The sequence below is a fragment of the Stegodyphus dumicola genome, chromosome 10, assembly GCF_044657685.1.
Source record: "Stegodyphus dumicola isolate Sdum_Otavi_A_Nest chromosome 10, ASM4465768v1".
NCBI lineage: Eukaryota > Metazoa > Arthropoda > Arachnida > Araneae > Eresidae > Stegodyphus > Stegodyphus dumicola.
This window is the reverse complement of record NC_140777.1, coordinates 6,122,838-6,148,200: the sequence shown is the minus strand read 5'-3', so window position 1 is coordinate 6,148,200 and position 25,363 is coordinate 6,122,838. Positions and strand designations below refer to the sequence as shown.

The following is a 25,363-nucleotide window of genomic DNA, read 5'->3' as shown; positions in this document are numbered from 1 at the left end:
GTGTGTGAGTGTGTGTGAGTGTGTGTGAGGGTGTGTGGGTGAGGGAGTGTGGGTGCGGGTGTGTGTGTGCGGGTGTGTGTGAGAGGGTGTCTGAGAGTTTGTGAGTGTGAGTGAGTGTGTGTGAGAGTGTGTGATTTTGAGTGAGGGTGTGTGTGTGAGGGTGTGTGTGAGGGTGGGTAGGTGAGAGAGTGTGTGTGTGAGGGTGTATGTGTGAGGGTGTGTGTGTGTGAGTGTGTGTGTGTGAGTTTGTGAGAGTGTGTGAGTTTGTGAGAGTGTGTGAGTTTGTGAGAGTGTGTGAGTGTGCGAGAGAGTGTGAGAGTGTGAGATTGTGTGTGTGTGAGAATGTGTGAGAGTGTGTGAGAGTTTGAGTGAGGGTGTGTGTGTGGGTGTGTGAGAATGAGAGTGTGAGAATGTGAGAGAGTGTGAGAGTGTGTGAGTATGTGTGAGTATGTGTGAGTGAGTATGTGTATGTGTGAATGTGTGTGTGAGGGTGTGTGAGGGAGTGTGAAAGTGTGTGAGGGAGTGTGAGATTGTGTGAGAGTGTGTGACTGTGAGGGTGTGTGTGAGAGAGTGTTTGAGAGTGAGAGTGTGTGTGAGTGTCTGTCAGGGTGTGTGTGTGTGATAGTGTTTGAGAGTGTATGTGTGTGTGTGTGGGGTGTTTGTGAGGGTGTGTGTGTGTGAGGGTGTTGAGGGTGAGAGTGTGTAAGTGTGTGAGTGAGGGTGTGTGTGTGAGGGTGTGAGGGTGTGAGGGTGTGTGTGTGAGGGTGTGAGTGTGTGTGAGTGTGTGAGACTGTGTGAGAGTGTGTGTGTGAGGGTGTGTAAGGGTGAGAGTGTGAGAGTGTGTGAGTATGTGTGAGTGAGTAAGTGTGTGTGTGTGAGTGTGTGTGAGGGAGGGTGTGAGGGTGTGTGAGGGAGTGTGAGGGTGTGTGAGGGACTGTGAGAGTGTGTGACTGTGATGGTGTGTGTGAGTATGAGTGAGGGTGTGTGAGTGAGGGTGTGTGTGTGAGGGTGTGAGGGAGTGTGAGCGTGTGAGGGTGTGTGTGAGTGTGTGTGAGGGTGAGTATGTGTGTGAGGGTGTGTGTGACTGTGTGAGAGGGTGTGTGAAGGTGTTGTGTGAGGATGTGTGTGTGAGGATGTGTGAGGGTGTGAGAGAGTGTGAGTTTCTGAGTGTGTGAGGGTGTGTGAGAGTGTGAGAGTTTGAGTGAGGGTGTGTGTGTGAGGGTGTGTGAGAGTGTGTGAGTGTGTCGGAGAGTTTGAGTGAGGGTGTGTGGGTGAGGGTGTATGTGTGAATGTGTGTGAGAGTGTGTGTGAGGGTGTGAATTTGAGGGTGTGTGAGGGTGTGTGTGTGAGGGTGTTTGAGAGTGTGAATGTGTGTGAGTGTGTGTGAGGGTGTGTGAAGGTGTTGTGTAAGGATGTGTGTGTGAGGATGTGTGAGGGTGTGAGAGAGTGTGTGAGTTTCTGAGTGTGTGAGGGTGTGTGAGAGTGTGAGAGTTTGAGTGAGGGTGTGTGTGTGAGGGTGTGTGAGAGTGTGTGAGTGTGTCGGAGAGTTTGAGTGAGGGTGTGTGGGTGAGGGAGTGTGTGTGAGGGTGTTGTGTGAGGGTGTGTGTGTGAGAGTGTGATTGTGTGTGAGAGTGTGTGAGTTTGAGTGAGGGTGTGTGTGTGTGAGGTTGTGTGAGAGTGTGTGCGAGAGTTGAAGTGTGTGTGAGTGTGTGAGAGTGTGTGAGTGAGGGTGTGTGTGAGTGTGTAAGGGTGTGTGGGTGAGGGTGTGTGAGGGTATGTGTGAGGGTGTGCGTGTGAGGGTGTGTGAGAGTGTGTGAGTGTGTGTGATAAAGTGTGAGACTGTGTGTGTGAGGGTGTGCGTGTGAGGGTGTGTGAGAGTGTGTGAGTGTGTGTGATAAAGTGTGAGACTGTGTGTGTGAGTGTGTGTGATAAAGTGTGAGACTGTGTGTGTGAGTGTGTGTTTGTGTGTGGGTGTGTGTGTGGGGGGGTGTGAGTGGGTGTGTGTGTGTGTGTGTGAGAGTTTGAGTGAGGGTGTGTGAGAGTGTGTGAGTTTGAGTGAGGGTGAGTGTTGGAGTGTGTGAGGGTGGGTCTGTGGGTGAGTTTGTGTGTGTGAGAGTGTGTGAGAATGTGTGAGTGTGTGTGTGAGGGTGTGAGTGTGAGAGTGTGTGAGGGTGTGTGGTTGAGGGTGTGTGGCTGAGGGAGTGTCTGTGAGGGTGTGTGTGTGTGTGTGACTGTGAGGGTGTGTGTGTGTGTGTGTGACTGTGAGGGTGTGTGTGAGAGAGTGTGTGTGTGTGAGGGTGTATGTGTGAGAGTGTGTGAGAAAGTGTGAGAGTGTGTGTGAGTGTGTGTGTGAGGGTGTGTGGGTGAGGGAGTGTGGGTACGGGTGTGTGTGTGCGGGTGTGTGTGTGAGAGGGTGTCTGAGAGTTTGTGAGTGTGAGTGAGTGTGTGTGAGAGTGTGTGATTTTGAGTGAGGGTGTGTGTGTGAGGGTGTGTGTATGAGGGAGTGTGAAAGTGTGTGAGGGTGTGTGAGGGAGTGTGAGAGTGTGTGACTGTGATGGTGTGTGTGTGAGGGTGTGAGGGTGTGAGAAAGTGTGTGAGTGTGTGTGTGTGGGTGAGGGAGTGTGTCTGTGAGGATGTGTGTGTGAGGGTGTCTGTGAGGATGTGTGTGTGTGAGGGTGTCTGTGAGGGTGTTGCATGAGGGTGTGTGTGTGAGGGTGTTGTGTGAGAGTGTTTGAGAAAGGTTGTGTGTGTGAGTGTGTGTGAGAGTGTGTGAGTGTGGGTGAGGGTGTGTGAGAATGCGTGAGTGTGTGTGAGAGTGTGTGTGGGAGTGTGTGAGGGTGTGTGGGTGAGGGTGTGTCTGTGAGGGTGTGTGTGTGAGTTTGAGTGAGGGTGTGTGTGTGTGGGTGTCTGAGAGTGTGTAAGTTTGTGAGTGTGTGTGAGTGTGTGTGGGTGAGGGAGTGTGTGTGAGGGTGTGTGTGAGTGTGTGTGAGAGTGGGTGTGTGAGGTTGTGTGAGGGTGTGTGTGTGTGAGGGTGTGTGTGAGTGTGTGTGAGGGTGTATGAGTGTGTGTGAGGGTGTGAGGGTGTGTGGGTGAGGGTGTGTCTGTGAGGGAGTGTGTGTGAGGGTGTGTGTGAGAGTGTTTGAGAGTGTGAGTGTGTGTGAGTGTGTGTGAGGGTGTGTGTGTGAGGGTGTGTGTGTGAGAGTGTGTTAGTGTGTGTGTGAGAGTGTGTGTGAGGGTGAGTGTGAGGGTGAGAGTGTGTGAGGGTGTGAGAGTGTGTGTGAGTGCATGTGTGAGTGTGTGTGAGGGTGTGTGGGTGAGGGTGTGTGTGTGAGAATATGTGAGTGTGTGTGAGAGTGTGTGTGGTAGTGTGAGTGAGTGTCTGTGTGACTGTGAGAGGGTGTGTGGGAGTGTGAGTGAGTGTCTGTGTGACTGTGAGAGGGTGTGTGTGAGTGTATGTGAGAGTGTGTGAGGGTGTGTGTGTGAGGGTGTGTGTGTGAGGGTGTGTGTGTGATAGTGTTTGAGAGTGTGTGAGAGTGTGAGAGTTTGAGTGAGGGTGTGTGAGTGTGTGTGAGGGTGTGTGTGAGTGTGTGTGAGTGTGTGTGAGGGTGTGTGTGAGTGTGTGTGAGGGTGTGTGTGTGTGTGATGGTGTGTGTGTTTGAGGGTGTGTGTGTGTGAGGGTGTGAGAGAGTGTGTGAGTTTCTGAGTGTGTGAGGGTGTGTGAGAGTTTGAGTGAGAGTGTGTGTGAGGGTGTGTGAGAGTGTGTGAGTGTGTCGGAGAGTTTGAGTGAGGGTGTGTGTGTGAGAGTGTATGTGTGAGAGTGTGTGAGAGGGTGTGTGTCTGTGAGAGTGTGCAAGTGTGTGTGTGAGTACGTGAGTGTGTTAGAGTGTGTGAGTGTATGTGAGAGTGTGTGAGCATGTGAGGGTGTGTGTGAGATTGTGTGTGTGTGAGCAGGTGTGTGTAAGGGTGTGTGTGTGTGAGGGTGTGTGAGTGTGTTTGAGAGAGTGTGAGAGTTTGTGTGAAAGTGTGTGTGAAAGTGAAAGTGTGTGGATGTGCGTTTGTGAGAGTGTGCGAGTGTGTGTGAGGGTGTGTCTGTGAGGATGTGTGAGAATGTGTGAGTGTGTGTGGGAGTGTGAGTGTGTGTGAGAGTGTATGTGGGAGTGTGAGAGAGTGTGAGTATGTGTGAGTGAGTGTGAGGGTGTGTGGGTGAAGGTGTGTCTGTGAGGGTGTGTGTGTGGGTGAGGGAGTGTCTGTGAGGGTGTGTGTGTGATAGTGTTTGAGAGTGTGAGGGTGTGTGAGAGTGTGTGAGTGTGGGTGTGTGAGTGAGGGTGTGAGAGTGTGTGTGTGAGGGTGTGTGTGAGGGTGTGTGTGTGAGAGTGTGTGTGTGAGAGTGTGTGAGAATGTGTGAGTGTGTCTGTGAGGGTGTGTGTGTGTGAGAGTGTGTGAGGGTGTGTGTGTGTGAGAGTGTGTGAGGGTGTGTGTGAGGGTGTGTGTGTGAGGGTGTGTGAGTATGTGAGAGTGTGAGTGTGTGAGAATGTGTGTGAGATTGTGTGTGTGTGAGCAGGTGTGTGTAAGGGTGTGTGTGTGTGAGGGTGTGTGAGTGTGTTTGAGAGAGTGTGAGAGTTTGTGTGAAAGTGTGTGTGAAAGTGAAAGTGTGTGGATGTGCGTTTGTGAGAGTGTGCGAGTGTGTGTGAGGGTGTGTGTGAGTGTATGTGAGAGTGTGTGTGAGGGTGTGTGAGTGAGTGTGTGTGTGACTGTTAGAGTGTGTGAGGGTGTGTGGGTGGGTGAGGGAGTGTCTGTGAGGGTGTGTGTGTGATAGTGTTTGAGAGTGTGTGGGTGTGTGCGAGAGTGTGTGAGGGTGTGTGAGAGTGTGTGTGTGAGGGTGTGTGTGTGTGAGTGTGTGGGTGAGGGATTGTGTGAGGGTGTGTGTGTGAGAGTTTGAGTGAGGGTGTCTGAGAGGGTGTGTGTGTGTGTGTGAGGGTGTGTGAGAGTGTGTAAGTGTGTAAGAGTGAGAGTGTGTGAGGGTGTGTGGGTGAGGATGTGTGTGAGGGTGTTGGTGTGAGTGTGTGTGTGTCTGTGTGAGGGTGTGTGTGTGAGAGTGTGTGAGGGTGTGTGTGAGTGTGTTTGAGAGTGTGTGAGAGTGTGTGAGTGTGTGTGAGCATGTGAGGGTGTGTGTGAGGGTGTGTGTGTGAGTGTGTGTGAGGGTGTGTGTGTTTGAGGGTGTGTGTGTTTGAGGGTGTGTGTGAGTGTGTGTGAGAGTGTGAAAGTGTGTGAGAGTGAGAGTGTATGAGTGTGTGTGAGGGGGTGTGTGAAGGTGTTGTATGAGGATGTGTGAGGGTGTGAGAGAGTGTGTGAGTTTCTGAGTGTGTGAGGGTGTGTGTGAGTGTGTGTGAGGGTGTGTGTGTTTGAGGGTGTGTGTGAGGGTGTGTGAGAGTGTGTGAGAGTTTGAGTGAGGGTGTGTGAGAGTGTGTGTGTGAGAGGGTGTGTGAAAGTGTGTGTGAAAGTGAAAGTGTGTGGATGTGCGTTTGTGAGAGTGTGCGAGTGTGTGTGAGGATGTGTGAGGGTGTGTGTGAGGGTGTGTGTGAGTGTATGTGAGAGTGTGTGTGAGAGTGTGTGAGTGTGTGTGAGGGTGTGTCTGTGAGGATGTGTGAGAATGTGTGAGAGTGTATGTGGGAGTGTGAGAGAGTGTGAGTATGTGTGAGTGAGTGTGTGTGTGACTGAGAGTGTGTGTGAGATTGTGAGAGTTTGAGTGAGGGTGTGTGTGGGTGTGTGAGAATGAGAGTGTGAGAGCGTGAGAGAGTGTGAGAGTGTGTGAGTGTGTGTGTGAGAGTGTGTGCGGGTGTGTGTGAGAGTGTGTGTGTGAGGGTGTTGAGGGTGAGAGTGTATGATTGTGTGTGAGAGTGTGTGAGTTTGAGTGAGGGTGTGTGTGTGAGGTTGTGTGAGAGTGTGTGGGTGAGGGTGTGTGGGTGAGGGAGTGTGGGTGAGGGGGTGTGTGTGTGAAAGTGTTTGAGAGTGTGTGTGAGATTGTGTGATTTTGAGTGAGGGTGTGTGTGTCAGGGTGTGTGGGTGAGGGAGTGTCGGGGAGGGAGTGTGTGTGAGGGTGTGTGTGAGAGTGTGTGTGAGTGTGTGTGAATGTGTGTGAGTGTGTGTGAGTGTGTGTGAGAGTGTGTAAGTGTGTGAGTGAGAGTGTATGAGTGTGTGTGAGAGGGTGTGTGAAGTTGTTGTGTGAGGATGTGTGTGTGAGGATGTGTGAGGGTGTGAGAGAGTGTGAGTTTCTGAGTGTGTGAGGGTGTGTGAGAGTGTGAGAGTTTGAGTGAGGGTGTGTGTGTGAGGGTGTGTGAGAGTGTGTGAGTGTGTCGGAGAGTTTGAGTGAGGGTGTGTGGGTGAGGGTGTATGTGTGAATGTGTGTGAGAGTGTGTGTAAGGGTGTGAATGTGAGGGTGTGTGAGTGTGTGTGAGAGTGTGTGAGTGAGGGTGTGTGTGTGAGGGTGTGTGGGTGTGTGGGTGAGGGAGTGTGGGTGAGGGTGTGTGGGTGTGTGGGTGAGGGAGTGTGTGTGAGGGGGTGTGTGTGTGAGAGTGTTTGAGAGTGTGTGTGAGATTGTGTGATTTTGAGTGAGGGTGTGTGTGTGAGAGTGTGTGGGTGAGGGAGTGTGGGTGAGGGAGTGTGTTTGAGAGTGTGAGTGTGTGTGAGTGTGTGTGAGGGTGTGTGAAGGTGTTGTGTAAGGATGTGTGTGTGAGGATGTGTGAGGGTGTGAGAGAGTGTGTGAGTTTCTGAGTGTGTGAGGGTGTGTGAGAGTGTGAGAGTTTGAGTGAGGGTGTGTGTGTGAGGGTGTGTGTGTGAGGGTGTGTGAGAGTGTGTGAGTGTGTCGGAGAGTTTGAGTGAGGGTGTGTGGGTGAGGGAGTGTGTGTGAGGGTGTTGTGTGAGGGTGTGTGTGTGAGAGTGTGATTGTGTGTGAGTGAGGTTGTGTGAGAGTGTGTGGGTGAGGGTGTGTGTGTGAGGGAGTGTGTGTGTGTGAGAGTGTGTGCGAGAGTTGAAGTGTGTGTGAGTGTGTGAGAGTGTGTGAGTGAGGGTGTGTGTGAGTGTGTAAGGGTGTGTGGGTGAGGGTGTGTGAGGGTATGTGTGAGGGTGTATGTGTGAGGGTGTGCGTGTGAGGGTGTGTGAGAGTGTGTGATTGTGTGTGATAAAGTGTGAGACTGTGTGTGTGAGTGTGTGTTTGTGTGTGGGTGTGGGTGTGGGGGGTGTGAGTGGGTGTGTGTGTGTGTGTGAGAGTTTGAGTGAGGGTGTGTGAGAGTGTGTGAGTTTGAGTGAGGGTGAGTGTTGGAGTGTGTGAGGGTGGGTCTGTGGGTGAGTTTGTGTGTGTGAGAGTGTGTGAGAATGTGTGAGTGTGTGTGTGAGGGTGTGAGTGTGAGAGTGTGTGAGGGTGTGTGGGTGAGGGTGTGTGGCTGAGGGAGTGTCTGTGAGGGTGTGTGTGTGTGTGTGACTGTGAGGGTGTGTGTGAGAGAGTGTGTGTGTGTGAGGGTGTATGTGTGAGAGTGTGTGTGTGTGAGGGTGTGTGTGTGAGGGTGTGTGAGAGTGTGTGAGAGTGTGTGTGGGGGGGTGTGAGTGGGGGTGTATGAGTGTGTGAGAGTTTGAGTGAGGGGGTGTGTGTAAGGGTGTGAGGGTGTGTGAGAGGTTGTGAGTGTGAGGGTGTGTGAGTGTGTGTGAGTGTGTGTGAGGGTGTGTGGGTGAGGGAGTGTGGGTGCGGGTGTGTGTGTGCGGGTGTGTGTGAGAGGGTGTCTGAGAGTTTGTGAGTGTGAGTGAGTGTGTGTGAGAGTGTGTGATTTTGAGTGAGGGTGTGTGTGTGAGGGTGTGTGTGAGGGTGGGTAGGTGAGAGAGTGTGTGTGTGAGGGTGTATGTGTGAGGGTGTGTGTGTGTGAGTGTGTGTGTGTGAGTTTGTGAGAGTGTGTGAGTTTGTGAGAGTGTGTGAGTTTGTGAGAGTGTGTGAGTGTGCGAGAGAGTGTGAGAGTGTGAGATTGTGTGTGTGTGAGAATGTGTGAGAGTGTGTGAGAGTTTGAGTGAGGGTGTGTGTGTGGGTGTGTGAGAATGAGAGTGTGAGAATGTGAGAGAGTGTGAGAGTGTGTGAGTATGTGTGAGTATGTGTGAGTGAGTATGTGTATGTGTGAATGTGTGTGTGAGGGTGTGTGAGGGAGTGTGAAAGTGTGTGAGGGAGTGTGAGATTGTGTGAGAGTGTGTGACTGTGAGGGTGTGTGTGAGAGAGTGTTTGAGAGTGAGAGTGTGTGTGAGTGTCTGTCAGGGTGTGTGTGTGTGATAGTGTTTGAGAGTGTATGTGTGTGTGTGTGGGGTGTTTGTGAGGGTGTGTGTGTGTGAGGGTGTTGAGGGTGAGAGTGTGTAAGTGTGTGAGTGAGGGTGTGTGTGTGAGGGTGTGAGGGTGTGAGGGTGTGTGTGTGAGGGTGTGAGTGTGTGTGAGTGTGTGAGACTGTGTGAGAGTGTGTGTGTGAGGGTGTGTAAGGGTGAGAGTGTGAGAGTGTGTGAGTATGTGTGAGTGAGTAAGTGTGTGTGTGTGAGTGTGTGTGAGGGAGGGTGTGAGGGTGTGTGAGGGAGTGTGAGGGTGTGTGAGGGACTGTGAGAGTGTGTGACTGTGATGGTGTGTGTGAGTATGAGTGAGGGTGTGTGAGTGAGGGTGTGTGTGTGAGGGTGTGAGGGTGTTTGTGTGTGTGTGAGAGAGTGTGTGTACGTGAGGGTGTTGTGTGAGGAGGGTGTGTGAGGGTGTGAGAAAGTGTGTGAGTTTGAGTGTGTGAGTGTGTGTGTGTGGGTGAGGGAGTGTGTCTGTGAGAATGTTGCATGAGGGTGTGTGTGTGAGGGTGTTGTGTGAGAGTGTTTGAGAGTGTGTGTGTGAGGGTGTGTAAGAGTGAGAGTGAGGATGTGTGTGTGAGTGAGTAAGGTTGTGTGTGTGAGTGTGTGAGAGTGTGCGAGTGTGTGTGAGGATGTGTGAGGGTGTGTGTATGTGAGAGTGTGTGTGAGAGTGTGTGAGTGTGGGTGAGGGTGTGTGAGAATGCGTGTGTGTGAGAGTGTGTGTGGGAGTGTGTGAGGGTGTGTGGGTGAGGGTGTGTCTGTGAGGGTGTGTCTGTGGGTGAGGGAGTGTCTGTGAGGGTGTGTGAGGGTGTGTGGGTGAGGATGTGTGTGAGGGTGTGTGTGTGAGGGTATTGTGTGAGGGTGTGTGTGAGGGTGTGTGAGAGTGTGTGAGAGTGTGAGAGTTTGAGTGAGGGTGTGTGTGTGAGTGTGTGTGTGTCTGTGAGTGTGAGAGTGTGTGAGGGAGTGTGAGCGTGTGAGGGTGTGTGTGAGTGTGTGTGAGGGTGAGTATGTGTGTGAGGGTGTGTGTGACTGTGTGTGAGGGTGTGCGTGTTTGAGGATGTGAGAGTGGGATTGTATGAGTGTGTGTGAAAGGTGTGTGAGGATGTGTGTGTGAGGGTGTGAGAGAGTGTGTGAGTTTCTGAGTGTGTGAGGGTGTGTGTGTGATGGTGTGTGAGAGTGTGTGAGTGTGTCGGAGAGTTTGAGTGAGGGTGTGTGTGAGAGAGTGTATGTGTGAGAGGGTGTGTGTCTGTGAGAGTGTGCGAGTGTATGTGAGAGTGTGTAAGATTGTGTTGAGGGTGAGTGTGATAGTGTGTGTCAGAGTGTGTGAGGGTGAGTGTGTGTGAGTGTGTGAGTTTGAGTGAGGGTGAGTGTTGGAGTGTGTGAGGGTGGGTCTGTGGGTGAGTTTGTGTGTGTGAGAGTGTGTGAGAATGTGTGAGTGTGTGTGTGAGGGTGTGAGTGTGAGAGTGTGTGAGGGTGTGTGGTTGAGGGTGTGTGGGTGAGGGTGTGTGGCTGAGGGAGTGTCTGTGAGGGTGTGTGTGTGTGTGACTGTGAGGGTGTGTGTGTGTGTGTGACTGTGAGGGTGTGTGTGAGAGAGTGTGAGTGTGTGTGAGTTTGTGTGTGAGGATGTGTGTGTGAGGCGGGTGAGAGTGTGTGAATGTGTGTGAGTTTGTTTGAGTGTGTGTGAGTGTGCGTGAATGTGTGTGAGAGTGTGTGTGGGAGTGTGTGTGTGTTTGAGGGTGTGTGTGTGAGGGTGTGTGTGAGAGTGAGGGTGTGTGTGTGAGTGAGGGTGTGTGTGGGTGAGGGAGTGTGTGTGAGGGTGTGTGTGTGATAGAGTTTGAGAGTGTGTAAGTGTGTTAGTGTGTGTGTGAGAGTGTGTGTGAGTGTGTGTGAGGGTGTGTGTGAGTGTGTGCTAGAGTGTGTGAGTGTGTGAGAGAGTGTGAGAGGGTGTGTGTGAGGGAGTGTGTGTGTGGGTGTGTCTGTGAGGGTGTGTGTGTGAGGGTGTGTCTGTGATAATGTTTGAGTGTGTGTGAGTGTGTATGAGAGTGTGTTAGTGTGTGAGTGAGGGTGTGTGTGAGAGTGTGTGTGAGGGTGTGTGTGTGTGTGAGTGTGTGAGTGTGTGAGGGTGTGTGTGAGAGTGTGTGAGTGTGTTTGAGAGTGTGTGTGAGAGTGTGTGTGTGAGGGTGTGTGAGAGTGAGTGTGAGTGTGTGAGAGAGTGTGTGTGAGAGTTTGAGTGAGGGTGTGTGTGGTCGAGTTTGAGTGAGGGTGTGTGTGTGAGGGTGTGTGTCTGTGTGTGAGAGTACGTGAGTGTGTTTGAGTGTGAGAGTGTGTAAGTGTGTGAGAGTGTAAGTGTGTGAGAGTGAGAATGTGTGTGTGAGGGTGTGTGAGAGTTTGAGTGAGGGTGTGTGTGGTCGAGTTTGAGTGAGGGTGTGTGTGTGAGGGTGTGTGTCTGTGTGTGAGAGTACGTGAGTGTGTTTGAGTGTATGTGTGTGTGAGAGAGAGTGTTTGAGAGTGTGTGAGATTGAGTGAGGGTGTGTGTGTGAGAGTGTGTGTGTGAGGGAGTGTCTGTGAGGGTGTGTGGGTGAGGGAGTGTGTGTGAGGGTGTGTGAGAGTTTGAGTGAGGATGTGTGTGTGAGGGTGTGTGTGTGAGAGTTTGAATAAGGGTGTGTGTGTGAGTGTGTGGATGTGTGTCTGAGAGTGTGTGAGGGGGTGTGTGTGAGTGTGTGTGGGTGAGGGAGTGTGTGTGAGGGTGTGTGAGAGTTTGAGTGAGGATGTGTGTGTGAGGGTGTGTGTGAGTGTGTGTGAGAGTGGGTGTGTGAGGTTGTGTGAGGGTGTGTGTGAGTGTGTGTGAGGGTGTGAGAGTGAGGGTGTATGAGTGTGTGTGAGGGTGTGAGGGTGTGTGGGTGAGGGTGTGTCTGTGAGGGTGTGTGTGTGATTGTGTGAGAGTGTGTGAGTGTGAGAGTGTGTGGGTGAGGGAGTGTGTGTGTGGGTGTGTCTGTGAGGGTGTGTGTGTGAGGGTGTGTCTGTGAGGGTGTGTGTGTGAGGGTGTGTGTGTGAGAGTGTGTTAGTGTGTGTGAGAGAGTGTGTGTGAGGGTGAGTGAGGGTGAGTGTGTGTGAGTGTGTGTGAGTGTGTGTGTGAAAGTGTGTGGGTGAGGGAGTGTGTGAGAGTATGTGAGTGTGTGTGAGAGTTTGAGTGAGGGTGCGTGTGAGAGTGTGTGTGAGTGTGTGAGTGTGTGTGTGAGAGTGTGTGTGAGGGTGTTTGAGTGTATGTGTGTGTGTGTGGGTGAGGGAGTGTCTGTGAGGGTGTGTGTGTGAGGGTGTGTGAGAGTGTGTAAGAGTGAGAGTGTGTGAGGGTGTGTGTGTGAGTGTATGTGAGAGTGTGTGAGGGTGTGTGGGTGAGGGTGTGTGTGTGAGAATATGTGAGTGTGAGTGTGAGTGTCTGTGTGACTGTGTGAGGGTGTGTGGGAGTGTGAGTGAGTGTCTGTGTGACTGTTAGAGGGTGTGTGTGAGTGTATGTGAGAGTGTGTGAGGGTGTGTGGGTGAGGGTGTGTGTGTGATAGTGTTTGAGAGTGTGTGAGAGTGTGTGAGTGTGTGTGAGCGTGAGGGTGTGTGTGAGGGTGTGTGGGTGAGGATGTGTGTGAGGGTGTGTGTGTGAGGGTGTTGTGTGAGGGTGTCTGTGAGGGTGTGTGAGAGTGTGTGAGAGTGTGAGAGTTTGAGTGAGGGTGTGTGTGTGTCTGTGAGTGTGGGAGTGTGTCAGGGTGTGTGTGAGAGTGTGTGAGTGTGTGTGAGCGTGAGGGTGTGTGTGAGTGTGTGTGAGGGTGTGTGTGTTTGAGGGTGTGTGAGGATGTGTGTGAGGATGTGTGAGGGTGTGAGAGAGTGTGTGAGTGTGTCGGAGAGTTTGAGTGAGAGTGTATGTGTGAGAGTGTGTGAGAGGGTGTGTGTCTGTGAGAGTGTGCAAGTGTGTGTGTGTGTGAGTACGTGAGTGTGTTAGAGTGTGTGAGTGTATGTGAGAGTGTGTGAGCATGTGAGGGTGTGTGTGAGGGTGACTGTGAGAGTGTGTGAGATTGTGTGTGAGGGTGAGTGTGTGAGTTTGAGTTAGGGTGAGTGTTGGAGTGTGTGAGGGTGGGTCTGTGGGTGAGTTTGTGTGTGTGTGTGTGAGAGTGTGTGAGAATGTGTGAGTGTGTCTGTGAGGGTGTGTGTGTGAGAGTGTGTGAGGGTGTGTGTATGAGGGTGTTGAGGGTGAGAGTGTGAGAGTGTGTGAGTATGTGTGAGTGAGTAAGTGTGTGTGACTGTGAGGGTGTGTGTGAGACAGTGTTTGAGAGTGTGAGTGAGTGTGATGGTGTGTGTGAGTGTGTGTGAGATTGTGAGTGTGAGTGAGGGTGTGTGAGTGAGGGTGTGTGTGTGAGGGTGTGTGTGAGTATGTGAGAGTGTGAGTGTGTGAGAATGTGTGTGAGATTGTGTGTGTGAGCGGGTGTGTGTAAGGGTGTGTGTGAGGGTGTGTGAGTGTGTTTGAGAGAGTGAGAGAGTGTGAGAGTGTGTGTGTGTGTGAGGGTGTGAGAGAGTGTGAGAGGGTGTGTGAAAGTGTGTGTGAAAGTGAAAGTGTGTGGATGTGCGTTTGTGAGAGTGTGCGTGTGTGTGTGAAAGTGAAAGTGTGTGGATGTGCGTTTGTGAGAGTGTGCGTGTGTGTGTGAGGATGTGTGAGGGTGTGTGTGAGGGTGTGTGAGTGTATGTGAGAGTGTGTGTGAGAGTGTGTGTGTGTGAGGGTGTGTCTGTGAGGATGTGTGAGAATGTTTGAGAGTGTGTGAGAATGTGTGAGTGTGTGTGAGAGTGTATGTGGGAGTGTGAGAGAGTGTGAGTATGTGTGAGTGAGTGTGTGTGTGACTGTGAGAGTGTGTGAGGGTGTGTGGGTGAAGGTGTGTCTGTGAGGGTGTGTGTGTGGGTGAGGGAGTGTCTGTGAGGGTGTGTGTGTGAGGGTGTGTGTGTGATAGTGTTTGAGAGTGTGTGGGTGTGTGCGAGAGTGTGTGAGGGTGTGTGAGAGTGTGTGAGTGTTTGTGAGAGTGTGTGTGTGAGGGTGTGTGAGTGAGGGTGTGAGAGTGTGTGGGTGAGGGAGTGTGTGAGGGTGTGTGTGTGAGAGTGTGTGGGTGAGGGATTGTGTGAGGGTGTGTGTGTGAGAGTTTGAGTGAGGGTGTGTGTGTGTGAGAGTGTGTGAGGGTGTCTGAGAGAGTGTGTGAGTGTGTGTGAGCATGTGAGGGTGTGTGTGAGTGTGTGTGAGGGTTTGTGTTTGTGAGGGTGTGTGTGTGAGGGTGTGTGTGTGAGTGTGTGTGAGGGTGTGTGTGTTTGAGGGTGTGTGTGAGGGTGTGTGTGTTTGAGGGTGTGTGTGAGTGTGTGTGAGAGTGTGAAAGTGTGTGAGAGTGAGAGTGTATGAGTGTGTGTGAGGGGGTGTGTGAAGGTGTTGTGTGAGGATGTGTGAGGGTGTGAGAGAGTGTGTGAGTTTCTGAGTGTGTGAGGGTGTGTGTGAGTGTGTGTGAGGCTGTGTGTGTTTGAGGGTGTGTGTGAGGGTGTGTGTGTTTGAGGGTGTGTGAGGGTGTGTGTGTTTGAGGGTGTGTGAGAGTGTGTGAGAGTTTGAGTGAGGGGGTGTGTGTGAGGGTGTTGTGTGAGGGTGTGTGTGTGAGAGGGTGTGAGGGTGTGTGTGAGAGGTTGTGAGTGTGAGGGTGTGTGAGTGTGTGTGAGTGTGAGTGTGTGTGAGAGTGTGTGAGTGTGTGTGAGTGTGAGGGTGTGTGGGTGAGGGAGTGTGTGTGAGGGTGTGTGTGAGAGTGTGTGAGTGTGTGTGAGAGTGTGTGAGTGTGTGTGAGAGTTTGAGTGAGGGTGTGTGAGAGTGTGAGTGTGTGTGTGAGAGTGAGTGAGGGTGTGTGAGAGTTTGTGTGAGGGTGTGAGGGTGTGTGAGAGTTTGTGATGGTGTGTGTGAGGGTGGGTGGGTGAGAGAGTGTGTGTTGAGGGTGTGTGTGAGGGTGTATATATGAAGGTGTGTGTGTGTGTGATGGTGTGTGTGTGAGTTTGTGAGAGTGTGTGAGTGTGTGTAAGTGTGCGAGAGAGTGTGAGAGTGTGTGTGAGAGTGTGAGAGTTTGAGTGAGGGTGTGTGTGGGTGTGTGAGAATGAGAGTGTGAGAGCGTGAGAGAGTGTGAGAGTGTGTGAGTATGTGTGAGTGAGTGTGTGAGTGTGTGTGTGTGAGGGTGTGTGTGAGAGTGTGTGAGAGTGTGTGCGGGTGTGTGTGAGAGTGTGTGAGGGTGTGTGTGAGGGTGTGTGTGAGAGTGTGTGTGTGAGGGTGTTGAGGGTGAGAGTGTGTGATTGTGTGAGAGAGTGTGTGAGTTTGAGTGAGGGTGTGTGTGTGAGGTTGTGTGAGAGTGTGTGGGTGAGGGTGTGTGGGTGAGGGAGTGTGGGTGAGGGAGTGTGGGTGAGGGTGTGTGTGTGTGAAAGTGTTTGAGAGTGTGTGTGAGATTGTGTGATTTTGAGTGAGGGTGTGTGTGAGAGTGTTTGAGAGTGTGAGTGTGTGTGAGTGTGTGTGAGGGTGTGTGTGTGAGGTGTGTGAGGGTGTGTGAGGGTGTGTGAGAGTGTGTGAATGTGTGTGAGTGTGTGTGAGTGTGTGTGAGAGTGTGTAAGTGTGTGAGAGTGAGAGTGTATGAGTGTGTGTGAGAGGGTGTGTGAAGGTGTTGTGTGAGGATGTGTGTGTGAGGATGTGTGAGGGTGTGAGAGAGTGTGTGAGTTTCTGAGTGTGTGAGGGTGTGTGAGAGTGTGAGAGTTTGAGTGAGGGTGTGTGTGTGAGGTTGTGTGTGTGAGGGTGTGTGAGAGTGTGTGAGTGTGTCGGAGAGTTTGGGTGAGGGTGTATGTGTGAATGTGTGTGAGAGTGTGTGTGAGGGTGTGTGAGAGGGTGTGAATGTGAGGGTGTGTGAGTGTGTGTGAGGGTGTGTGGGTGTGTGGGTGAGGGAGTGTGGGTGAGGGTGTGTGGGTGTGTGGGTGAGGGAGTGTGTGTGAGGGTGTTGTGTGAGGGTGTGTGTGTGAGAGTGTGATTGTGTGTGAGAGTGTGTGAGTTTGAGTGAGGGTGTGTGTGTGTGTGAGGTTGTGTGAGAGTGTGTGGGTGAGGGTGTGTGGGTGAGGGAGTGTGTGTGTGTGAGAGTGTGTGCGAGAGTTGAAGTGTGTGTGAGTGTGTGTGAGTGTGTGAGTGAGGGTGTGTGTGAGTGTGTAAGGGTGTATGTGTGAGGGTGTGCGTGTGAGGGTGTGTGAGAGTGTGTGAGTGTGTGTGATAAAGTGTGAGACTGTGTGTGTGAGTGTGTGTTTGTGTGTGGGTGTGTGTGGGGGGTGTGAGTGGGTGGGTGTGTGTGTGTGAGAGTTTGAGTGAGGGTGTGTGAGAGTGTGTGAGAGTTTGAGTGAGGGTGTGTGAGAGTGTGTGAGAGTTTGAGTGAGGGGGTGTGTGTGAGGGTGTTGTGTGAGGGTGCGTGTGAGTGTGTGTGAGAGGTTGTGAGTGTGAGGGTGTGTGAGTGTGTGAGTTTGTGTGAGTGTGTGAGTGAGGGTGTGTGGGTGAGGGAGTGTGGGTGAGGGAGTGTGTGTGAGGGGGTGTGTGTGTGAGGGGGTGTGTGTGAGTTGTGAGTGTGTGTGTGTGTGTGAGAGTGAGTGATTTTGAGTGAGGGTGTGTGAGTGAGGGTGTGTGGGTGAGGGTGTGTGGGTGAGGGAGTGTGGGTGAGGGAGTGTGTGTGAGGGTGTGTGTGAGAGTGTTTGAGAGTGTGTGAGTGTCTGTGAGTGTGTGTGAGAGTGTGTGAGTGTATCTGAGAGTTTGAGTGAGGGTGTGTGAGAGTGTGTGTGTGACTGTGTGTGTGAGGGTGTGTGAGAGTGTGTGAGTGTGTCGGAGAGTTTGAGTGAGGGTGTGTGGGTGAGGGAGTGTGTGTGAGGGTGTTGTGTGAGGGTGTGTGTGTGTGAGGGTGTGTGTGTGAGAGAGTGTGTGATTTTGATTGAGGGTGTGTGTGTGTGAGGTTGTGTGAGAGTGTGTGGGTGAGGGAGTGTGTGTGAGGGTGTGTGTGTGAGAGTGTGTGCGAGAGTTGAAGTGTGTGTGAGTGTGTGAGAGTGTGTGAGTGAGGGTGTGTGTGAGTGTGTAAGGGTGTGTGGGTGAGGGTGTGTGAGGGTATGTGTGAGGGTGTATGTGTGAGGGTGTGCGTGTGAGGGTGTGTGAGAGTGTGTGAGTGTGTGTGATAAAGTGTGAGACTGTGTGTGTTAGTGTGTGTTTGTGTGTGGGTGTGTGTGGGGGGGTGTGAGTGTGTGTGTGTGTGTGTGTGTGTGTGAGAGTTTGAGTGAGGGGGTGTGTGTGAGGGTGTTGTGTGAGGGTGCGTGTGAGTGTGTGTGAGAGTGTGTGTGAGAGGGTGTGAGGGTGTGTGTGAGAGGTTGTGAGTGTGAGGGTGTGTGAGTGTGTGTGAGAGTGTGTGAGTTTGTGTGAGTGTGTGAGTGAGGGTGTGTGGGTGAGGGAGTGTGGGTGAGGGAGTGTGTGTGAGGGGGTGTGTGTGTGTGAGGGTGTGTGTGTGAGTTGTGAGTGTGTGATTTTGAGTGAGGGTGTGTGAGTGAGGGTGTGTGGGTGAGGGTGTGTGGGTGAGGGAGTGTGTGTGAGGGTGTGTGTGAGAGTGTTTGAGAGTGTGTGAGTGTCTGTGAGTGTGTGTGAGTGTGTGTGAGTGTGTGTGAGAGTGTGTGAGTGTATCTGAGAGTTTGAGTGAGGCTGTGTGAGAGTGTGTGTGTGACTGTGTGTGAGAGTGTGTGATGGTGTGTGTGAGGGTGGGTGGGTGAGAGTGTTTGTGTGTGAGGGTGTGTGTGTGAGGGTGTGTGAGAGTGTGTGAGAAAGTGTGAGAGTGTGTGTGTGAGTGTGTGTGTGTGGGGGGGTGTGAGTGGGGGTGTATGAGTGTGTGAGAGTTTGAGTGAGGGGGTGTGTGTGAGGGTGTGTGAGTGTGTGTGAGAGTGTGTGTGAGAGGGTGTGAGGGTGTGTGAGAGGTTGTGAGTGTGAGGGTGTGTTAATGTGTGTGAGTGTGTGTGAGAGTGTGTGAGTGTGTGAGTGTGTGTGTGTGTGAGTGAGGGTGTGTGTGTGAGGGTGTGTGGGTGAGGGAGTGTGGGTGCGGGTGTGTGTGTGCGGGTGTGTGTGTGAGGGTGTCTGAGAGTTTGTGAGTGTGAGTGAGTGTGTGTGAGAGTGTGATTTTGAGTGAGGGTGTGTGTGTGAGGGTGTGTGTGTGAGAGTGTTTGAGAGTGTCTGAGTGTGTGAGAGTGAGTGAGGGTGTGTGAGAGTTTGTGTGAGGGTGTGAGGGTGTGTGAGAGTGTGTGATGGTGTGTGTGAGGTTGGGTGGGTGAGAGAGTGTGTGTGTGAGTGTGTGTGTGTGAGTTTGTGAGAGTGTGTGAGTTTGTGAGAGTGTGTGAGTTTGTGAGAGTGTGTGAGTGTGCGAGAGAGTGTGAGAGTGCGTGTGAGATTGTGTGTGTGTGTGGGTGTGTGAGAATGAGAGTGTGAGAATGTGAGAGAGTGTGAGAGTGTGTGAGTATGTGTGAGTATGTGTGAGTGTGTGTGTGAGAGTGTGTGAGGGTGTGTGTGTGGGAGTGTGTGTTTGTGAGTGTGTGAGTGTGATTGAGTGCGTGTGAGAGTGTGTGAGTGTGTGTGAGTGTGTGTGAGGATGTGTGAGGATGTGTGTGTGAGGATGTGTGTGTGAGGATGAGTGTGTGAGTATGTGTGTGTGAGGGTGAGGGTGTGAGTGTGTGAGGGTGTGTGTGTGTGAGTGTGAGTGTGTGTGAGGGTGTGAGTGTGTGATGGTGATGTTTGAGTGTGTGAGAGTGTGTGAGGGTGTGTGTGAGAGTGTGTGAGAGTGTGTGAGAGTGTGTGAGAGTATGTGAGAGTGTGTGTGAGTGTGTGTGAGTGTGAGAGAGTGTGAGAGAGTGTGTGAGAGTGTGAGAGTGAGAGTGTGTGAGAGTGTGTGAGAGCGTGTGAGAGCGTGTGAGAGCGTGTGAGAGCGTGTGAGAGTGTGTGAGAAATTATTACAGATATTACAATGTGTATAATATGTGGATGTTACAATGTATATATACAATGTATATTACAGATGATATAATAAGTGGTGTATTTAATTACGGCAAAGCAGTGTGTTATCTGCCTAAAGGGGGGTGCCTTCGTGGAGGACTTTCTAAGGGAAACTGGCTCGTATACACGTTACACATGAGGAAAACCACGAAAACACCCATGCAGCCAGCCCGTTCGCGGGGCTCGAACCTCGAACCGAACTACCAGTGTTCAGCGACTTTACCGCTCGGCCGCTGGTGGGCCAGATGATATAATAAACATCACGCGGAAGATCTAGTATGTCTCATAAACGGTTAAAAACTACACAAAAAGCTTTTTTAACTTCTAATTGTTTTGTTCTAATTGTTGTATGTATAATATGTCGATTACACAGTAATTATTTTAATTGATTCAATATTTTTGATACCTAATATTGAAACGATTTTCTAAGATTAAACGATAAATTTTGACACTTAATGTATTAAATAAAAATATCTGTTGTGACATCACATGACTTCCCTGTACAGAATATTAAATTATACCCATTTTTTCTTGCATTTCATTTAAAATTATTGGATTGAATTAAATCTACTTTGTCGATATCGCGTGAACCACAACAGAATAAATGCACTCTTTAAAATTCACTATATTTGTTTACCATAGCGACACTCTGGCCGTAGGTTCACTTAACAGCGTTACATTTCTTTCATTTTTTAACTCAGAATACACAAAATTTATATCATCTTAAGAATTATCTAATCGTTGCCCCATTCAAATACTATAATAAATCTAAAACGATGTATAAAAGAAATTAAGCAAAGAACAACAACAAAAAAGAAACAACTTTTCACAGACGATCGAGTATTTCTTATTCAATTAATTCAGTTCTCACTTCGCGACAAGGCAAAAATACATTAAAACTCAAGATGCCTGTATTGAAAATTCTGAAGTAAATCTTAAACACTTATTTCCTCGAATAAATTCCAGAATGATTTCATGAATGATTTCATGATTTCCAGAATGAACATGATTTAATTCGCAATAGTAAAAGAAGGCGTTATTGCAAAGCTTACTTTCTCTAGATTGGCAACAAATCTACTATTCTGCTCTTTCAAATGTAAACAAGCAATGGCCGCCATGAAAAAAATTTTTAGGCTTAGCGACACTTAAACACCTTTTAAATTGTTGATAATTCTAAAAATATTGTATACAGATTTACTAAAGCAAAAAATTTTAAAACAGTTTTTGCGACAACGATTTTTTAAATCGAACATCTGTTTTTAAAACAACAGCGATATTTTAAAGCAAAAAATGCACAATTTACAAACATGTAAGAATAAAGAAACCGAGATCACTGAGCCGAGTAACAGAGTGGATATATATATATACATATATTTATATACTTTTGGTGCAGCCGATTGCAACCAAAATACGAGGTGCACATCTACATTTTATAGCAGTCCTATATACAAAATTTTAACGTTCTGAGGCTACTCGTTTCTGAGTTATGCGAGATACGTACGTACATACGTTCGCACAGACGCAACGAAAAATTCTCTTCAGAACTCATTTTAAATAAGTTTTTAAATTTTGGGGGGAGACTCCTTACGTACAGATGTCACGCAGAAACATCGTTAAATTGGATTCGATAGCGGTGAAAATGGATATTTGCGTTGAAATATGATGCCTGAAATTTTTTGCTAATACGATACTTACTTTTTACTACGTTCTGTCTCAATTTTAAAATTTCCTTCCCTTCCCCTTTTATCATAATTGTACTTTTACTTACTTCCTACGAAATCAGAAGATTTAATGGATTCATTTTTGATATCTGACATGTGAAACTCGGGAGCAGGCACACTTTTGCACGAAAAATAGTGTATCGCATTTTTTGTTTTAAAAATGAATAACTTCAAGTTAAGGTTTTTATGCCTTTAGTTAATCTGAACGCAATTGTTGTAGAATTATCAACAAACTAAAACTTGGAGAACTAATAAAGCGACCATTTGTTTACATTTGAAACTCTTAGTAGAATAGTTAGTTAAGTCAGTTTGCACACCAAATTGGGTGCCTTTCTTCCAGCTGGGACCAAAGTAAACTTTCAGTTTTGTGCAACGAAAAATTTATCTTCATGTGTGGTGGCTTATTTTTGCTTAGCTACTATAATTTTAATTGTAAAAATTGTTTTTTCAAACCGTTTTTTTAATTGCATTTTGGTATTTTACTTTTTTTTTTTTTTTTTTTTTTCTATTTTACAATTTTTAATGAAAATTGTTTTAAGTTTTTATGATATAAGAAATCTGATGTGTACACCACATGACTTCCTTGTACGGAATATTAAATTATACGTATTTTATTTAAACTTATTAGATTGAATTAAACCTACTTCGCCGACAGCGCATAAACCACAATAGAACAAATGCATTCTTTAAAATTCACTTTGTTTACCATAGCGACACTCTGGCGCTAGGTTTACTTAACAGAATTATATTTCATTCATATTATAACTCAGAATGCACATAATGTATATCATTTAAAGAATTATCTAATCGTTGCCACATGTTCTATTCAAATACTATAATAAAGCTAGAACTATGTATAAAAGAAATTAAGCAAACAAAACAAAAAAAAACAGTTTTCCACAGACGATTGAATATTTCTCATTTAATTAATTCAGTTCTCACTTCGCGAGAAGGCAAAAATACATAAAAACTCAAAATATCTATATTAAAAATTACGAAGTAAATCTCAAACGCTTATTTCCTCGAAAAAATTCCAGAAAGAATTAAGCATGATTTAATTGGCAATAATAAATGAATGCGCTATCTTTGTTGTTGCGAAACTAAGTTTCTCTAGATTGGCAACAAATCCACTAGTCTCCCGTTTCAAATATAAACATCAATGGCAGCCATTAAAAACAGGCTTACCGACAATTAAACAACTTTAAAATTGCTCATAATTCTAAAAATATTGCACACAAATTTACTAAAGGCATAAAATCCTTAACCGGAAGATAAAAACAACATAATTCAATCATTTTTAAATCAAAAAATGTACAATTTACAAACATATAAGAGTAAAGAAACTGAGATCACTGAGCCAGGTAATAGAGTGGATATATATATATATAAATATATTTATATACGTTTGGTGCGGCCGATTGCAACCAAAATACGAGGTGCACATCTACATGTTATAGCAGTCCTATATACAAAATTTCAACTTTCTGAGGCTACTCATTTTTGAGTTATGCGAGATACGTACATACGTTTGTAGAGACGCCACGAAAAATTCTCTTCAGAATTCATTTTAAAGCAGTTTTATAATTTTTTTGAAGGAAAAGAGTCTTTTATTCTGTCCTTACGAACAGATGTCACGCAAAAACATCGTTAAATTGCATTCGATAGTGGTCAAAATGGATATTTTCGTTGAAATATGCTGCCTGAAACTTTTCGCGATTACAATACTTCCTTTTTACTTCGTACAAGGAAGTAAAAAAAGGTCTATAGACTTTCTTCCTAAAATTAATTCAGCAGGAGTTTTCTGAGTCATATCGTGGGTCATTGTGCGTAGTGCAAACGTGACTTCGTGTAGTGAAATCGGCCGAATCATCCCAAAGTCTGTGATAGTTTTTTCGTTAAATTTTATGAACCTCTGAAGAAATTTTTATAACTAACTACATAATTCGTATACCTTGAGAAAATGTACTTTGCTGTTAAGTTTTTACTGTATAAAGCATCGTCTGCTATTCCAATAAAGTTCTTAATAAAATAAATTATTACAATTGCAATGCAGTAATGTTTGTCCACCCTATTTTACTAACATTAAAATGAGCTTCAAAATAGCACTAAAATAAGCTAATTTAATTAGATTAAACAAGAAACATGTAAACAGGAAGTTTCAAAGAATTTTAATTAGGAAATGCAGAAGTTTGCTTCGGAACCGTTCATAATGTATTTAATCGTATTTTCAAAGTTTAATGCAAAAGTTTATTTATGAACGGCGCATAATATTTCTTGAAATCACTTGACCGATTCCGTATCCCGTGACAGTAAACGTTCTCTTAATATTCAGAGAGCATTCCTCACTTGAATAGAACATGCCAATGTAAAATTAGGCAGAAAATGCAATCTTAGTTTGGCGTAAGTGTATTGTTACAGATTTTGTATTTAGTTAGATGTTTTTAGTAGAATTCTAATTAAATTGGTTTACATTCCAGTGCAATGCAGAACGAAACATATTTTTAAAGAAAGCTACGTCGGAAATTGTAATTGACTACTGTATTAGCTGTAAACGTAATTTTACTCTTTTGCTTTCCAGAAATCGAGAAAACAGACATTATCATAACTTTCTCGTGCCCGATTAAAATACTTTAAAAAGTCAGATAGAAACATCGCAGAACAAATTGAAAATCTATATCAAACTCAGATTTTTTGTTTTGGCCCAATCTTAAATGATTGACCGCTTCCTAAGCGACATTTTTCTGGCACTTGACAAATTTTATAATCTGTTTGCTCATATTTTTAGCGATTTTATTTCAATTTAAAAAATATATTCCACACTTTGATCACGGTCACCGACCTGTTGATCACAACAAACGAAGTATTTTCTGTGTTAACGAGCAGGACTTGGGCGATTCTATAACAACATCCGAATTATATCATTAACCTCGATAATATGAACCGCAGTCTACTGTTCTAAGATAATCAAGTCAATTATAGAAACTGATTTATTATTAGTCCAAAGGAAGAATTTGCACAGAAGGATTATTAATTTCTTTTCGGCATTTTGTGTCGATTCACTAAAAGCGCTGTTTCACTTTTTAAATTCTTGCCACGAAATATTAGAGCCCTGTATTATACTTAAAGAAATTAAATAATGCATTTCTCGCATTGTGATAAACAACGTTACCTAGAGCCGTCCAATTTTGAATAACGTAATCCTCCAACGAATATGGGCATGTGGAAGTCCAAATTTGGAATTTGTTTTATTATCGACTTCATATTTTGTAAAACGTTTTTTTACAAAATATTTTTGATTAACAAACTCGAGGGTTTCAAAGCGAGCAATGGCATCGTTGTACAAAAAGAACATTTTTATCTTCAACGCGCGAGACTGTGTATCGAAAATTCTAAAGATATGCTCATTTTAAAATTATTTTGCGATATTGCTGTTGAACTGAATTTTATGATTTAAGTGCGAAGAACATGATAAATAAAGGTAACACAAAATATTAGAAAAACGCCCCTTTCAACGTAATTTAAAATCCGAAACCTTTCAGATTTTTTTTTTTTTCAATTCTTATGTAAAATTTATTCTATTTTATTTATTAGTTCGTTACATTCCGAGTTCTCGTAGCATTCTTTGTGTTTTATCTTTAAATTAAATTTTCTTTAAAATAAATTTCATTTTCAGGGCAAAGCGGAAATGAAGACCTATTGGCTAATTAGCCACGATCCATCATCTGGTAAGAGACGGAACGTAGCTCGCGGAATGATAGTTCCACCTCCGCTTTTCAATATACGTGAATCAGAAAATAGAAGACAAAGTCCCAAAACAGAATTCTCCCATCGGACGACTCCAGCTCAAATCTACCGCTCTGTAGACGACGGCGTACCTTTACCTAACGACTCTGTTCCTGGAAAATCGTATTTCTTTGGATATCACAAGACAGTCCCCGCATACCAAAACGTCTAAATCCATCGGCTGTCGTTGCAACACGCGACGCTTCGCAGTCAGAACCATGGGATGGGAATGAATGGGGTTTTAATATGGCCTTTGATGATTCAAACCCAGACATCCTGGAGAGTTCAGATGAATGGTTTTGACTCTTCTGAAGCACCAAGAAGACTTTCTAGTAATTACAAACCTAATATCAAAGTAGCATCACTGACAGCTGCAGACGATGCGTACAAACGTCTTATTTATGCAAAGAGGAAGCAGGTTGAAAACTTGAGAAAATTTAAAAAAAAGAAAAAAAAAAAAAAAAAGAAAAAAATCCTTAATGGAAGAGGTCGTGGTCTGCAGACAAGTTTGACCTCTCAAAGGAGTCTTTGAAGGAATGGTTAACAAACCTTTTTTACCACAAGTTTGCATGCTCAAGTTTCTGAGCTCAAAAGACAAGAATCAACTGTCGGGCCACTTCAGACAGTGAAAGAGAGCGATATAGAAGAAAGCGTAGTGTAATATGTTTGTACCTGTGCTAACTAAATATATCTGTGATATATCCGTGGCAGTTTCGGTTCGTACATACAGTTTTATTCGAAGTAAATGTGTTTTTGTTATCTAAAACTCATAAGTAAACTTATTTCTTACATTCTTTTCATTTTTAAAATTTTACATATTTTTTCCTTTTCACATTTTTACTTTAATGACAAAAATTAAAGTTATTTTTGAAGTTTAACTTTTTATCTTCGCTTTTTGTTTTAAAAAAAAATCTGATGTGTACTTCCTTGTACGTGATGACTTCCTTGTACGGAATATTAAATTATGCGCATTTTTTCTTGCATTTCATTTAAACTTATTAGATTGAATTAAACCTACTTCGCCGACAGCGCATAAACCACAATAGAATAAATGCATTCTTTAAAATTCACTTTGTTTACCATAGCGACACTCTGGCGCTAGGTTTATTTAACAGTATTATATTTCGTTCATATTATAACTAAGAATGCACAAAATTTATATCATTTAAAGAATTATCTAATCGTTCCCACATGTTCTATTCAAATACTACAATAAAGCTAGAACTATGTATAAAAGAAATTAAGCAAAGAAAACAAAAAAGAAACAGTTTTTCACAGACGATTGACTATTTCTCATTCAATTAATTCAGTTTTCACTTCGCGACAAGGCAAACATACATAAAAACTCAAAATATCTGTATTAAAAATTACGAAGTAAATCTTAAACACTTATTTCCTCGAAAAAATTCCAAAATGGATTAAGTAT

General features: G+C 46.5%; 1 protein-coding gene across 9 annotated transcripts in view; it reads left to right on the top strand.

Annotated features, from left to right (window-relative positions):
* LOC146994864 (transcription factor unc-3-like) overlaps window positions 1-25,363 on the top strand; it is a 105,172-nt gene that overhangs the window by 68,123 nt on the left and 11,686 nt on the right. For 7 of the 9 annotated variants that reach the window (XR_015043285.1, XR_015043284.1, XR_015043283.1 and 4 more), the window contains exon 3: window positions 23,828-24,716. The exons of the other annotated variants lie outside the window; for them this stretch is intronic. Coding sequence is in view for 2 of the 7 variants with exons in the window: in XM_085824611.1 (XP_085680737.1) it covers window positions 23,828-23,843 (16 nt within the window). In the remaining 5 variants the exon portion in view is untranslated. Of the gene's footprint in view, window positions 1-23,827; window positions 24,717-25,363 lie in introns of those variants that run through there. 9 annotated transcript variants of the gene reach the window in all.